Raw genomic sequence first — 13,385 nt, 5'->3', positions numbered from 1 at the left:
TTTAAATTGCAAAAGTAAAGACTAACTATTTTTATTTTTGGCAGGGAGAGGGCTTGCCCTCTAGGGCTATATGTCCAGAGGTGCAAAAAGAAAGTGATTTATTCCAAATTTATTTGTTCTTTTCTCAAAGGCAAACAGCTACCCTCCCCCCCAAATACTCCCCAAAATCCTAACTCCTACGGGTGACGGGAATAAGACAGTGTGTAGGAGTCTTCTGAGCAACTTCAGACTGAACAACCCTTGGTAGGCTGTACATTCACTGTATGTGAAAGATACTTAAACTCCAAGCCTCGAGTATTCCTAATGCTAACCTATACTTCTTGTTTTTGTAGTGAAACCCAAATTTATTGGGACTCAGGTTTTTGAAGACTATGACCTGCAAAAGCTGGTGGACTACATTGACTGGAAACCCTTCTTTGATGTCTGGCAACTCAGGGGCAAATACCCCAATCGAGGATTTCCCAAGATCTTTCAAGACAAAACAGTGGGTCAGTTTAGTTGTTCCTTCTTTGAGAAGCTCCCCTCTCTTTTTCAATAGAAAAGATCACTCGGTAGTGTGCTGACTGATGTTTTGATCTCAATGTTGACTCTTTTGTTGCCTAGTGTTGGATGTGCTGGGGACACAAGATGAAGCAGTCCTTACTAGTGGCAAGGAACTGACATTCAGGGTAGGAGACAAGCTGAGAAGTGGGTTTGGATTAGGTTTTTGTTGCTTGGGATTGAAGATACTGGTCTCTTTGACTTAGGAGAGTTGGTATTTTGGGGGAAAGAGGGTCATGGGAGTGGTAGAAGTGTAGTGGATTTTTTAAAAGCATTTCCCCAACTGTTCAGCCTTTGGTTTAACTTATGTAAGTAACCTTTGTCCTGAGACTTTGTGGATGTCTGTAATAATACTAGGATTCATAGGGACAGGTCATAGTTATCAGTTGATTATGTTATGAGGAGTATGAGGTAGACTTTTTACCTTCCAGAAAAATCTCTTCTCCCATTGCCTTTTTTTGTTGTTTTGTTTTGTTTAGGTTTTTGCAAGGCAAATGGGGTTAAGTGGCTTGCCCAAGGCCACACAGCTAGGTAATTATTAAGTGTCTGAGACCGGATTTGAACCCAGTTACTTCTGACTCCAAGGCCGGTGCTTTATCCACTATGCCACCTAGCCGTCCCGTCTCCCATTGCCTTTTAAAGTATCTGAAATGCCATTATAAGATCAGTATTTGTGGCTTAGATGTTTTTGTTTGCTTTGGTCTCACTCAGCATCTCTTTTTAAGTGCCAATACCCTGATATTAATGGTGATAATATCTTAAGCCACTGGGGGTTAGTTGAGAACTCACCAAGGATCCATGCAGGAAGGAATGTGGGGGACAAGGCAGAAGGAAGAGAGATAAGTGAAGTGTAATGAACAACCAGCCGGGCAAGAAACACTCATTCAACCCCTCCACTGTCCCAGAAACTGGTCGAAGACCTGGGATCCTAAGAGACAAAAGACAGTCCCTGCTCTCCAGCTTGTAAGTATGTAGAGACAAGCTATCTGTGGTATAAACAGGAGATAATTAAGAGAGAGAGAAGGCACTAGAAATTAAAAGGGTTGGGAAGGCTTCCTGGAGAAGATGAGATTTTAGTTGAGACTTAAATGAAGCCAGAAGGCAGAGTTGAGAAGGGAAAACATTCCAGCCATGGGGGACAACCAGAGAAAATTGCCTGGAGTGGAAAGAGAATAAATGTCTTGTTTATGGAGTAGCCAGAAGACCAATGTCCCTGGATTGAAGAATACATGGCTGGGAAGGAATCAGGTCTAAGAAGATTGAAAAGGGGGCAGCTAGGTGGCTCAGTGGATAGAACACTAGCCCTAGAGTCAAGAGGACTTGAGTTCAAATCCTGTCTCAGATACTGTGTGACCCTGGGCAAGTCACTTAATTAACCTTGATTGCCATAGATAGATAGATAGATAGATAGATAGATAGATAGATGGATGAAGATTGTAAAGATAGGAGGGGGCTAGGTTATGAAGGACTTTGAAGGCATATATTCTGTGCATAGCAATGGTGGTTTTGAGGTGGTCTTGTTTGCTGCTCTTCAAAGAACTAGGTATTGTGTCTTCTTTTTGAAAGAAAGAAATGATAATGACTCAGACAAGTAATAGACTCCATCAGCATTGTCATCCTCACGTGTTCTTGGCTGGATCTGAAGGGATAGTGGAGAGTAGTCCAAGGAAAGCTGCATTTACACTGTAGAATCAAAACCAATAGGAATCTCACCTAAGCCTCTTAAAAGAGTTGGCTATTACCTTGAACCTACCTTACATACACAACAGTCTCAGAGGAATTACTAGAAGTTCTATGTGAATGGGGGCAGATAGTTAAATTTGGCTTGAAGCTTTCTCTTCTCTCTGATAGAATGTTTCAAGGAGCTGTTTTTGGCATTCTGTCCTTTGAGGCAGCATGATAGATAGAAAGCTGGGCCTGAAATTAGGGAGCATCAAATCTGAATCCAGCCTCAGATACTTCCTAGCTCTTCAACTGTGCAACAGGGTTATTAACAGCAGATACTTCCCAGGGTGGTTATGAAGATCAAATGAGATATTTTTGTAGAGTCCCCAGCACAATATTGGTACATGTACAGAAGGACAATTCTTTTAGTCTCCCCTCCCCCACTTCCCCTTATCTCCCACCATGGAAAATATATTGTTGTGGTTTTGAATACTTTGTGTTAGCTTGGGGAAATAGAATGTAGGGGCTGAGGATGGGGTACTTAACTATGAGACACTGCAAACTTAAGCACCTTTGGTTATGTTCACAACAGTACCTGGTGGAATTTCTGGGAAAGTGGCCTGAAAGGTAATATTTTGTTTATTGTTGTTTTGGGAGCAAGGTGGGGAGAGGAAGTATTGTGTTTTTTAAAACATTTTGCTAAAATTATGATAAGGAACTTAAAGTGAATTTTTGTGTTTTTATCTTCTAGGTGAAGAAGCCAAAAAAGTGTATAATGATGCCCAAAATATGTTGAAGGTACTGATTAGTCAAAAGAAACTACACGCCAGGGGTTTGATTGGATTCTGGCCAGCACAGAGTGTCCGGGATGATATTCATTTGTATGCAGAAGATGCCATACCACAATCTGCAGAGCCAATAGCTAAATTTTATGGCTTAAGACAACAGGTGAGAAAACCCATTATTTGTGGGCTAAGGGATGACTTCCTCCTTACCTTTGATTAAATCATTAAACAAAATGTAATAACATGAGCTCAAAGTCTGAAAAATTACTCCATTACTGGGTTATACCTGGAAAATGATCAATAAGGGATTAGGGAATGAATTTGTTGGGCCAAGAGAGAGGCGCTGTTTATATGATGAATTACAGCAGAAATGTCAGACTGACCAGGATACTCAAGGAAGCCACGCAGACAGGAACAAGGCCTCTAATTGACAGCTCTTAGGGGTGGTTGCAGAGGACTTCTGGCAGACACTGCTTCACATCAGTCTTTCTAGTCTATTTTTTGCACACTCAAAAGAGTAACAATACCAGCAATTTTCTCAGAAGATACACGTTATGTGTATCATACTTTTATGAAATTGATTGTGGCCCCTCTCTTGTGGAAAAACCACAGAATCATCCTTACAATTCCCCAAAGACCATTTTACCCTGACCTTCCTTTAAAATAGAGATAGTCCTGGCAGAGGGCAGTCAGCCTGGCTAAAGATACTAATAGTGAAGACACCAAAGTATTTGACCCTGCCTCTTCTGGCTTCAACTCTAGCATTTTATATACTGTCTTATACTGCCTCGCAGTCATAATAATAATAACTTATGCTGCATAGTGCTTAAAGGTTTTTAAAGTACTTTATATGAGGACTTTCACTTGTTTCTCACACCATTCCCATGAGTTAAGGTGATGCGAGTGATTATCATTCCCATTTTATAGATGAGGGAACTCATGAAAGTTTTTAAGGTATAAGAAAATATTTTTTAGGGGCGGCTAGGTGGTGCAGTGGATAGAGCACCAGCCCAGGAGTCAGGAGTACCTGAGTTCAAATCTGGCCTCAGACACTTGGGCAAGCCACTTAGCCCCATTTGCCTTGCAAAAACCTAATACATACATACATACATACATACATATATATATATATATATATTTCTTATTGATGTCTTTATTTTTACATCACATAAATTACTCATGTTCTTCCCTTTTGAAGAAACCATACCATCTCATAACTTTTTTTAAAAAAAGAAAAAATAATAAGAAATTTTTTTGCAAAATTGATTAGTATTTTGAAAAATGACTCTCTATACCTTCTATACCTTTACATGTTTTCCCCACAAAAGTAAAAGTGAGTAAAAGATGTGTGCTCTATTTTGGGCCAAGCCTGTTCTTTAGTTTTGCAGCATTTATTGTCAGTAATTTTGTGGTTTTGTGTTCTCATAATTAGTGATAGTCAACTAGTCGGCAAAGTAGATAGAATGCCAGGGCAGGAGACAGTAATATTCATCTTTCTGAGTTCAAATCCAACCTCAGACATTTAATACTATATGTCCTTGGGCAAGTCACTTAACTTTCTTTGCCTAATTTTCCTCATTTGTAAAATGAGCTGGAAAAGGAAGTTGCAAATCACTCCAGTATCTTTGCCAAAAAAAAGTCAAATGAGGCCTCAGAGTCCAACACAGCTAAAAAGTGACTGAACAATAACATCCAGAGTTATTCCCTTGAACTGAGATGAAGGTTGAGAAGAGTGATTTGTTTAATTATTGGTTTTTTGACTGCTTTCTTATATAATTAATTTAAAATAGGTTTTTATTTTTTTTAACTGCTCAAATTTATCTGGATACTATCACTATTTAACTGCATTTATCTACTTGTCTTTTTGGTTTTAAGGCCGAAAAGGACTCTGCTAGCACAGATCCGTATTATTGCCTGTCTGACTTCATAGCTCCTCTGGAATCTGGGGTCTGTGACTACTTAGGCTTCTTTGCAGTGGCCTGCTTTGGAGTCGATGAACTAAGCAAGACTTATGAGGAACAGTGTGACATCTACAGTAGCATCATGGTTAAGGCTCTGGGAGATCGGCTGGCAGAGGTAAAGCACTGGGCAGGAACTAGGAGCATTTTTTTCTTGACTAAACTCTTAAGAGACATGTTGGGGGTGTATTGGTGATGAAAAGAGTGGACAACATGGCTGCCCTACAAGAGGAACTACCAGCTTTTATTTTACTTCAATGGCATTGGGGCAGACCCCAGTGAAATATGTTAGTGGTTTGAACTTTAAAATGTGTCCTAAAACTTCCTTTTAAAAATTATGGTTAAAAAATTTCCATTCCTCTAAATCTGTCTACTTGGAGAGAAAGCTTCAGCTTACCCAGAGTAACTGCTTCCTTTATCTTAACACCTCATTCTTTAACTCAGTGCCCAGCTCTCACTTTTATTCACAATTGTCAAGGGCAGAGGAATGAAAAATGGGGCCTGTGGGCAGCCTGTAGCTTGAACAAGATTAAAAATTAGGTGAATAATTTTTAACAAAAATAGTTCTTTTTTTTAAATTTTTTTATTAGGTTTTTGCAAGGCAAATAAGATTAAGTGGCTTGCCCAAGGCCACACAGCTAGGTAATTATTAAGTGTCTGAGACCGGATTTGAACCCAGGTACTCCTGACTCCAAGGCTGGTGCTTTATCCACTACACCACCTAGCCGCCTATTTGTGTTGTTTTTAAAAATTAAGTTTTTAGTAGGTTTTTTTAATATCACTATGATTTTACCCCCATATCGTTTCTCCTTTCAGAGAACTGTCCAAATAACATAGTATTTTTTAAAAAAACAAAAAAAGAGGAAAAAGAAAAAAATCAGTTTAACTGATCACATTGAAAAATGTATACAATGTGGACCTTTAATCTCTGCAAGGATAGAAAGGGACTATCTTCTCATATTTTTTCCTTCAAACTATACTTGAAGTAACTGTTCTTTCCATTTATATTGCTGTAGTCATATGCACATATGTATTTATACATACATATACATATACATACAAATAGTTTTCCTGACTGATTACTTCACTCTGTCTCAGTTCATATAGAACTTAACATGCTGGTCTCTTTTTATCACATTTTTTTTACAGCAGAGGAATTTTGCCATTGCATTCCTCCCATTTCCTAGTTAATGGTTATCTATCTCTTTGCTATTAAAAAGTTGTCTATGGCCATACCACCCTGAATATGCTCAATCTCATCTGATCTCAGAAGCTAAGCAAGGTCAGTACTTGGATGGGAGACCGCCTGGGAATACCAGGTGCTGTAGCTTTAACAGCTTAAAAGAAACATGACATATGTAAGTTTAGAGTACCCACCCCAGGTGTTCACATGGACTATTTGTACTCAACCTGTGATAGGGCATTCCAAGCTCATATTGGTCTGATCAGCCACAGTCAGACACACTGTAATTTGTCTCAGAAATAGTGATGTTATTTTGGTCTTCTTTGATAACAAAAAGTGTAGGTATAAATATTTTGATGCATTTGGATACTCTCTTTTTATCAGTCTTGGGAATAAGCCTAAGTAATGGAATCTTTGGGCAAAAGGATATAGACTTTTTAGCCTTTTTTTTTTTTTTGCTAATTCCAAATTGCTTACAAAAATGGTTATATTAATTCATAGCTCCTCCAGCAATGCACTAATGTGCCTATCCTCTGTAAATGAAATTTGTTGAATTGAATTGAATTGAAATGGAACCATATTTGTGTCCAGTAGATAAAATTTGAATAATCCTTATGTAGTACCACTAGTAAATAGTGGTCTCTGAGCTGAGTTGGGATAGGAGGTTCATTTGCTCTGTTACACACTGGAAAGTACTTAATTTGTAGTTAGAAGACTTAGATTTGAACCCAGATTCTTCTCATTACTACTTGGGTGATCTTGGCTTAAGTCACATAAAGTCTTTTGGGCCTTAGTTAAAATTAAGGGGTTGAACTCCCTTGGGTTGAATGACCAAGGTTTAAATCTTAACTTTAAATCCTTTATTCTCAAGATGAGATTCCAGATTCTGAGCTGATGTCTGAATGAAACAAGAAACAAATAAGGAACAAATCCAAACAGCCTCCTCTGTTCAGTCTCCTGGACATTGAGACACTTTTCTTCTGCTCTGCCTTAGATTTTGGAAGGAGGTAGATGGGGAAGATGGTAAGATCCTTAGAGATCTTCTAATCTAATCCCCTTATTTTACAAATGAGGGAACTGAGGCCAAGGAAAGTTCAGTGACTCACTCAAGGTCACTCAGTGTCTGAGCTAGAATTTCAACTAAGGCCCCCGACTCAGAGTCCAGCCCTCTTATACATTACTTTGTCCTTCCGTACCTATTGCCTCTGGGTAAAGATGACCACTTTTTTGTTTAAGGCTTTTGCAGAAGAACTTCATGAAAGAGTTCGCAAAGAATTCTGGGCTTATAGTGACAGTGAGCAGCTTGATGTTGCCGACCTGCGCAGAATCCGTTATGGGGGCATCCGCCCTGCTCCTGGTTACCCCAGTCAGCCTGACCATACTGAGAAGCTCACCATGTGGAGACTGGGTCACATCGAAGAAACCACAGGTATTGGACTAGAAAATGGATATTCTGTTTCCCTGAGACAAAATGCACTGGATATGTTAAAAACACCTAAGGCAGAGCCAAAGGAAAACACATTTATAGAACTAGTGGCATTTAAACCACATATATAGGTTTAATCTGGGTATGTGTGTGTACTCATTGCTTAATTTTAGTATTTTAAATTGTTTTTCACCTGGGTCCTTTTGGAAGTTAGTTACCCAAAGCATGCAGAAATACAGTACCTTAGTGGAATATCACTATAATGCTTGAATTCCACTTCCCTCCATCTTACCCCTAAATCACCCATAGACCTGAAAATATGAATATAGCCAGTCTCTGCTAGGAATGTTCCTGGAATATCTGAATCTGCGTTGGCATCCTTGAAGGGAGCTGTTTTCAGGCATCATCAGACTCTTGGAACAGGTGGCACAATGGATAGAGAGATTCCCTCCGATAAAAGGAGACTTGCCTCTTGGCACATGGGTGTGTGACCCCCTGGACAAGCTACTTACCTTTTCAATGTCCTAACCTACTCTGTTAAGACTGTAAATTGTAGAGCCAATTGCCCATGCTCCTTGGCAGAAAGAGTTTGGTTTCTTTGTGGAATTTCCAATGCCAAAAAAATCATTGGTTCAGGCTAAAAAAGGGTGGTGTGGCGCTTTAGAACTCACTGATCTATTCATGAATTGCCTATATGAGAAGAAGGCCAGGCTTAGTATGGACAACTTAAAGTTACTTTGGACAAGATGAATTATTTGAGACCATATTTGTAACCAGGCTTTGGACAAGGTCCCCAGAAGAGATTCAGGATGATGGTGGGGTATAAGCTCTCTCCTCCACTCCCCCAAATAAGGAGGTCACCTGTCCTTTACTGATCTGCTCTTGGGGTCACTCTGGTCTCCTCTGGCCATTTTTGTGGCGGCAGCTCCTACTAGTTCTCTTTTTTTTTTTTTTAAGGGTTTTACAAGGCAAACGGGATTAAGTGGCTTGCCCAAGGCCACACAGCTAGGTAATTATTAAGTGTCTGATACCGGCTTTGAACCAGATACTCCTGACTCCAGGGCTGGTGCTTTATCCACTATGCCAACTAGCCAACCCTCCTACTAGTTCTCTTATGGCTAGTTTGTGGGATTCAGAATTCTAGCCCAAGCTAGTCCTTCAGGAAGCAAACCCAGCAGCTGGCCATCCATCATCGCGGGTCCAGACGGAAGACTTTCATTGTCTCTTCTTTTTTCTTCTTTCCAGGGATCAGACTTACGGAATCATTGGCAATGGCACCTGCATCAGCTGTCTGTGGTCTCTACTTTGCCAATCTGAAGTCCAAATATTTTTCTGTTGGTAAAATTTCCAAGGACCAGGTAATTAATATTCATCACTATAGATTCTTCCACTGTTAAATGAAATTGTTACTCATCTGAATTTAAATGTAAAATAGACTAACTTGTAAGAGAACTTTGTCGACTTACTTTCTGAATTTGATCCTCCCCAAGGTTCTTTTCCTTTCTTCCAATAATTAATACACAGTGATTTCTGCCTAAAGAGTAATCTAATTTGACCCATAAAGTAAATGGCCTTCTTAAAGTCTGTTAAGAAGAAAAACAGTGTAGCATAGGGTTAAAAAGTCAGCCTAGAATTCAGGTAGGCTAATGCCAAGCCTGCCTCTGGCATGTACTGGCTGTGTGGCCCTAGGCAAATCACTTGACCCCTCAGGCAACCAACTAAGAATGTAAATTATAGAGCACTTTTGCCAGTTTTCCTCGACGGGAGCTCCCTATCCTTATGCCAGTGAAATAGGTCTAGGAAAAAAAAAGTCTATTGACGTTTCATTTAGTCATTGTGAATTGACTCTGCACTCCATTTGGAATTTTCTCTAGGCAAAGATATTGGAGTAGTTTGCTATTTCCTTCTCCAGTTCATTTTACAGATGAGGAAACTGAGGCAAACAAGGTTAAGTGACTTGCCCAGGGTCACACAACTAGTAATAGTGTCTGAAGTTGGATTTAAATGGAGAAGATGAGTCTTCCAGTACTCTTTATCCACTGCCCTATTGACTTGTTGATATCTGCCTAACCTATTAGATTGCCATAAGAAGAATTCTAGATTTGGAGTCTGAGTAGCTGGATTTATATCTCTTACTTAATGCCTGACTGATCTTGAGAATGTGAACCACATTTTCCTCATCTGTAAAGTGAGGAGAGTGAAGAAAATTAGATGACTTCTAAGGACTCTTCTATATCCTTACTATGGATCCTATGATCCATTAAGAATAAGTATACCACTAATTAGCTGTGTGACCTTGGACAAGTCCTTTGGACTCTGCCCAGTTGCCTCAAGAGCAACACGAGAGAGTTAAATCAGATGATGTATAGCTATTAGATCTTCATTATCTACATCGTGTTCTGCCAATGTCAGAGACTTGGGTTTGCAAAGTAACAGTCTATTTCTCATCTTCCTTTTCAGATTGAAGATTATGCTTTGAGGAAAAACATGTCTGTGAATGAGGTTGAGAGATGGCTGGGACCCATTTTGGGATATGATGCAGGCTAACTTTTCTCTTGTCTTCCTCCCTTCTAAAGAAACTTCAGAAAACAGACCCCAGAGTGCCTTTTAAAATACCCAGTTGATTATTGTATAATGCATTGACCTTTTTAAGGTTTGAGAAGACTTTGTGGGGGGGGTGTTTGATGATGCAAGAGATCTTTTTACCATGAGGTTTATTTCTGTGGTCTGAAAGTGAGCTGTTGTTGTTGCTGTTTTTTTTTTTAAATAAGCAAACTGAAATGCAATCCAGAGATAGCCAACTTTGCTTGTCCATGTCAGAGACTACTTATAGATTAATGCAAGAAGTTAACTAATTGCATTTATTAAGAACTTCTTAATAAATATCACATTGTTCTAAAATAAAAGTAGAGGGACTCATAGCACTTGGTTGACTTCTCTACTCCATTTGGAAGTTTCTCTAGGCAAAGATATTGGAGTAGTTGGCTATTTCCTTCTCCAGTTCATTTTACAGATGAGGAAACTGAGACAAACAAGGTTAAGTGACTTGCCCAGGGTCACACAACTAGTAATAGTGTCTGAAGTTGGATTTAAATGGAGAAGATGAGTCTTCCCAGTACTCTTTATCCATTGCCCTATCGACTTGTTGATATCTGCCTAATCTAATAGATTGCCAGTAAGAAGAATTCTGGATTTGGAGTCTGAGTAGCTGGATTCATATCTCTTACTTAGTGCCTGACTGATCTTGAGAATGTGAGCTACATTTTCCTCATCTGCTTACCTCATACCTAGAATACTATTTTTACAAATGATTTATCCAGACCTTCTTTCTTTTTTTAAACTCAGAGTCACAGTTTCATTGAATCTGTAATCAGGAGGACCCACCTCCAAAACATGATGTATTATTTCCATAGGGAAATCCCATTACCTCTCAATTTTTTGCAAACTGGAGATATTGATACTACCTCCCAGGATGATTGTAATACCCCAGGGAAGAAGTAGAGGCAATGTAGCTTGCAAATATTGGTTATTATTGATAGAGAGATGTGCACTTAAGGCCAATAGCATCATGAGAAATGGGACAGGAGTTGCTTGCTTTTATTTTTCAGTCTTTATGCCCCTGTCATTAAATAGCTGGTAGCTTAGGGTTGGAGAAAATAAAGTCATCTCAGAGTGGAAGGATTTTAGTTTTATCCTGCCTATCATTCTGCTTCTTTTTCCCTAACACCCCCCCCCCCCACCAAGGTATTCTATGGTAGGAAAGAATGAAAAAGAATATCTTCCCTATTCAAAAAAAGGTTTTAGATCTGGGGCTGTGTGGGCTTTCTTCCACTTCTATTTAAGTCTGAAGAGCTTCTAAGTCCAACTCCAGCCTCACACTCAATGAACCTTGGTCAATCATTCTGGTCTATGCTGAATTCTCCCTTATTAGAACTCTGATATTCAAAGTCTCTACCAGATGCATTTCGTTCACTTTTTATGGGATTTTTAATCATTTGATATGCATGTCATTACTTTCACAATTAAACTGTAAGCTTCTTAAGGAAGGGACCAGGGGTATCCCTTATAGCCACGGTGCAGTACTTGGTGGTTAAGAGATCCCACTGGGGAGCTGGTAATCTAGGTTACAGGAGAACTGACCTAAGATTTGGATAATCCTGGGTTTCAGATTCTGCCTCTGAAACAGACTGAATGGGTAACCTTAGCACATCCCCCTTCCTCTTGGCTCCTGGCAGTTCCCTTAAGACCAAAAGCTGCAGAGTAGTATCTTATCTGCATTAGGGGGGGATTTCTTTTTTTATTTAAATAAAGATTTTATTTATTTTGAGTTTTAAAATTTTTTCCCTAATCTTACTTCCCTCCCCCCAACCCCCATAGAAGGTAATTTGCCAGTCTTTACATTGTTTCCCTGGTATACATTGATTCAGATTGAATGTGATGAGAGAGAAATCATATCCTTAAAGAAGAAACATAAAGTATAAGAGATAACAAGATCAGACAATAAGATATCATTTTTTTCTTAATTAAAGGGAATAGTCCTTGAACTTTGTTCAAACTCCACAGTTCTTTTCTCTGGATACAGATGGTATTCTCCAATGCAGATAGCCCCAAATTGTCCCTGATTGTTGCACTGATGGAATTAGCGAGTCTATCAAGGTTGAACATCACCCCCATGTTGCTGTTAGGGTGTATGGTGTTCTTCTGGTTCTGCTCATCTCACTGAGCATCAGTTCATGCAAATCCCTCCAGGCTTCCCTGAATTCCCATCCTTCCTGGTTTCTAATAGAACAATAGTGTTCTGTGACATACATATAATACACACACACACACACACACACACACACACACACACACATATATCATCACAGTTTGCTAAGCCATTCCCCAACTGAAGGACATTGGACATTTACTTGATTTCCAATTCTTTGCCACCACAAACAGGGCTGCTATGAAAATTTTTGTACAAGTGATGTTTTTACCCTTTTTCATCATCTCTTCAGTAATGGCATTGCTGGATCAAAGGGAATGCACATTTTTGTTGACCTTTGGGCATAGTTCCAAATTTTTCTCCAGAAAGGTTGGATGAGTTCACAGCTCCACCAACAATGTAATAGTGTCCTAGATTTTCCACAACCCTTCCAAAAATGATCATTATCCTTTCTGGTCATATTGGCCAGTCTGAGAGGTGTGAGGTGGTACCTCAGGGAAGCTTTAATTTGCATTTCTCTAATAAGTAATGATTTAGAGCAATTTTTCATATGACTATGGACTGCTTTGATTTCCTTATCTGTAAATTGCCTTTGCATATTCTTTGACCATTTGTCAACTGGGGAATGTTTTTTTTTTTAAATATGACTCAGTTCTTTGTATATTTTATTTTATTTTATTTTTAGATTTTTTTTTTCAAGGCAATTGGGTTAAGTGGCTTGCCCAAGGCCACATGGCTAGGTAATTATTAAGTGTCTGAGGTCGGATTTGAACCCAGGTACTCCTGACTCCAAGGCCGGTGCTGTATCCACTACGCCACCTAGCTGCCTCTCTCTGTATATTTTAGAAATGAGTCCTTTGTCAGAAACATTAGTTGTAAAGATTGTTTCCCACTTTACTACATTTCTTTTGATCTTGGTTGCAGTGGTTTCATTTGTGCAAAAGCTTTTTAATTTATTGTAATTGAAATTGTCTAGTTTGTTTTTAGTGATGTTCTCCATCTCTTCCTTAGTCATAAACTGCTTCCCTTTCCATAGATCTAACAGGTAAACTAGTCCTTGATCTTCTAATTTGCTTATAGTATTGTTTGTTATGTCTAAATCCTGTGTCCATTTGGATCT

At 39.1% G+C, this 13,385-nt stretch overlaps 1 protein-coding gene across 4 annotated transcripts in view; it reads left to right on the top strand.

Annotated features, from left to right (window-relative positions):
* MTR (5-methyltetrahydrofolate-homocysteine methyltransferase) overlaps positions 1–10,319 on the top strand; it is a 137,063-nt gene extending 126,744 nt beyond the window's left edge. For all 4 annotated transcript variants that reach the window (XM_074222948.1, XM_074222946.1, XM_074222947.1 and 1 more), the window contains 6 exons: positions 333–488; positions 2,957–3,153; positions 4,866–5,066; positions 7,368–7,560; positions 8,803–8,915; positions 10,018–10,319. In XM_074222948.1, coding sequence (XP_074079049.1) covers positions 333–488; positions 2,957–3,153; positions 4,866–5,066; positions 7,368–7,560; positions 8,803–8,915; positions 10,018–10,104 — 947 coding nt within the window. In that variant the 3' untranslated portion in view covers positions 10,105–10,319. The remainder of the gene's footprint in view (positions 1–332; positions 489–2,956; positions 3,154–4,865; positions 5,067–7,367; positions 7,561–8,802; positions 8,916–10,017) is intronic.
* Positions 10,320–13,385: the final 3,066 nt, after the last annotated feature.

The sequence above is a fragment of the Macrotis lagotis genome, chromosome 2 (assembly GCF_037893015.1).
Source record: "Macrotis lagotis isolate mMagLag1 chromosome 2, bilby.v1.9.chrom.fasta, whole genome shotgun sequence".
Classification (NCBI taxonomy): domain Eukaryota; kingdom Metazoa; phylum Chordata; class Mammalia; order Peramelemorphia; family Peramelidae; genus Macrotis; species Macrotis lagotis.
Note: the sequence above shows the minus strand (reverse complement) of the source record. Positions and strands in the feature narration are given on the sequence as shown.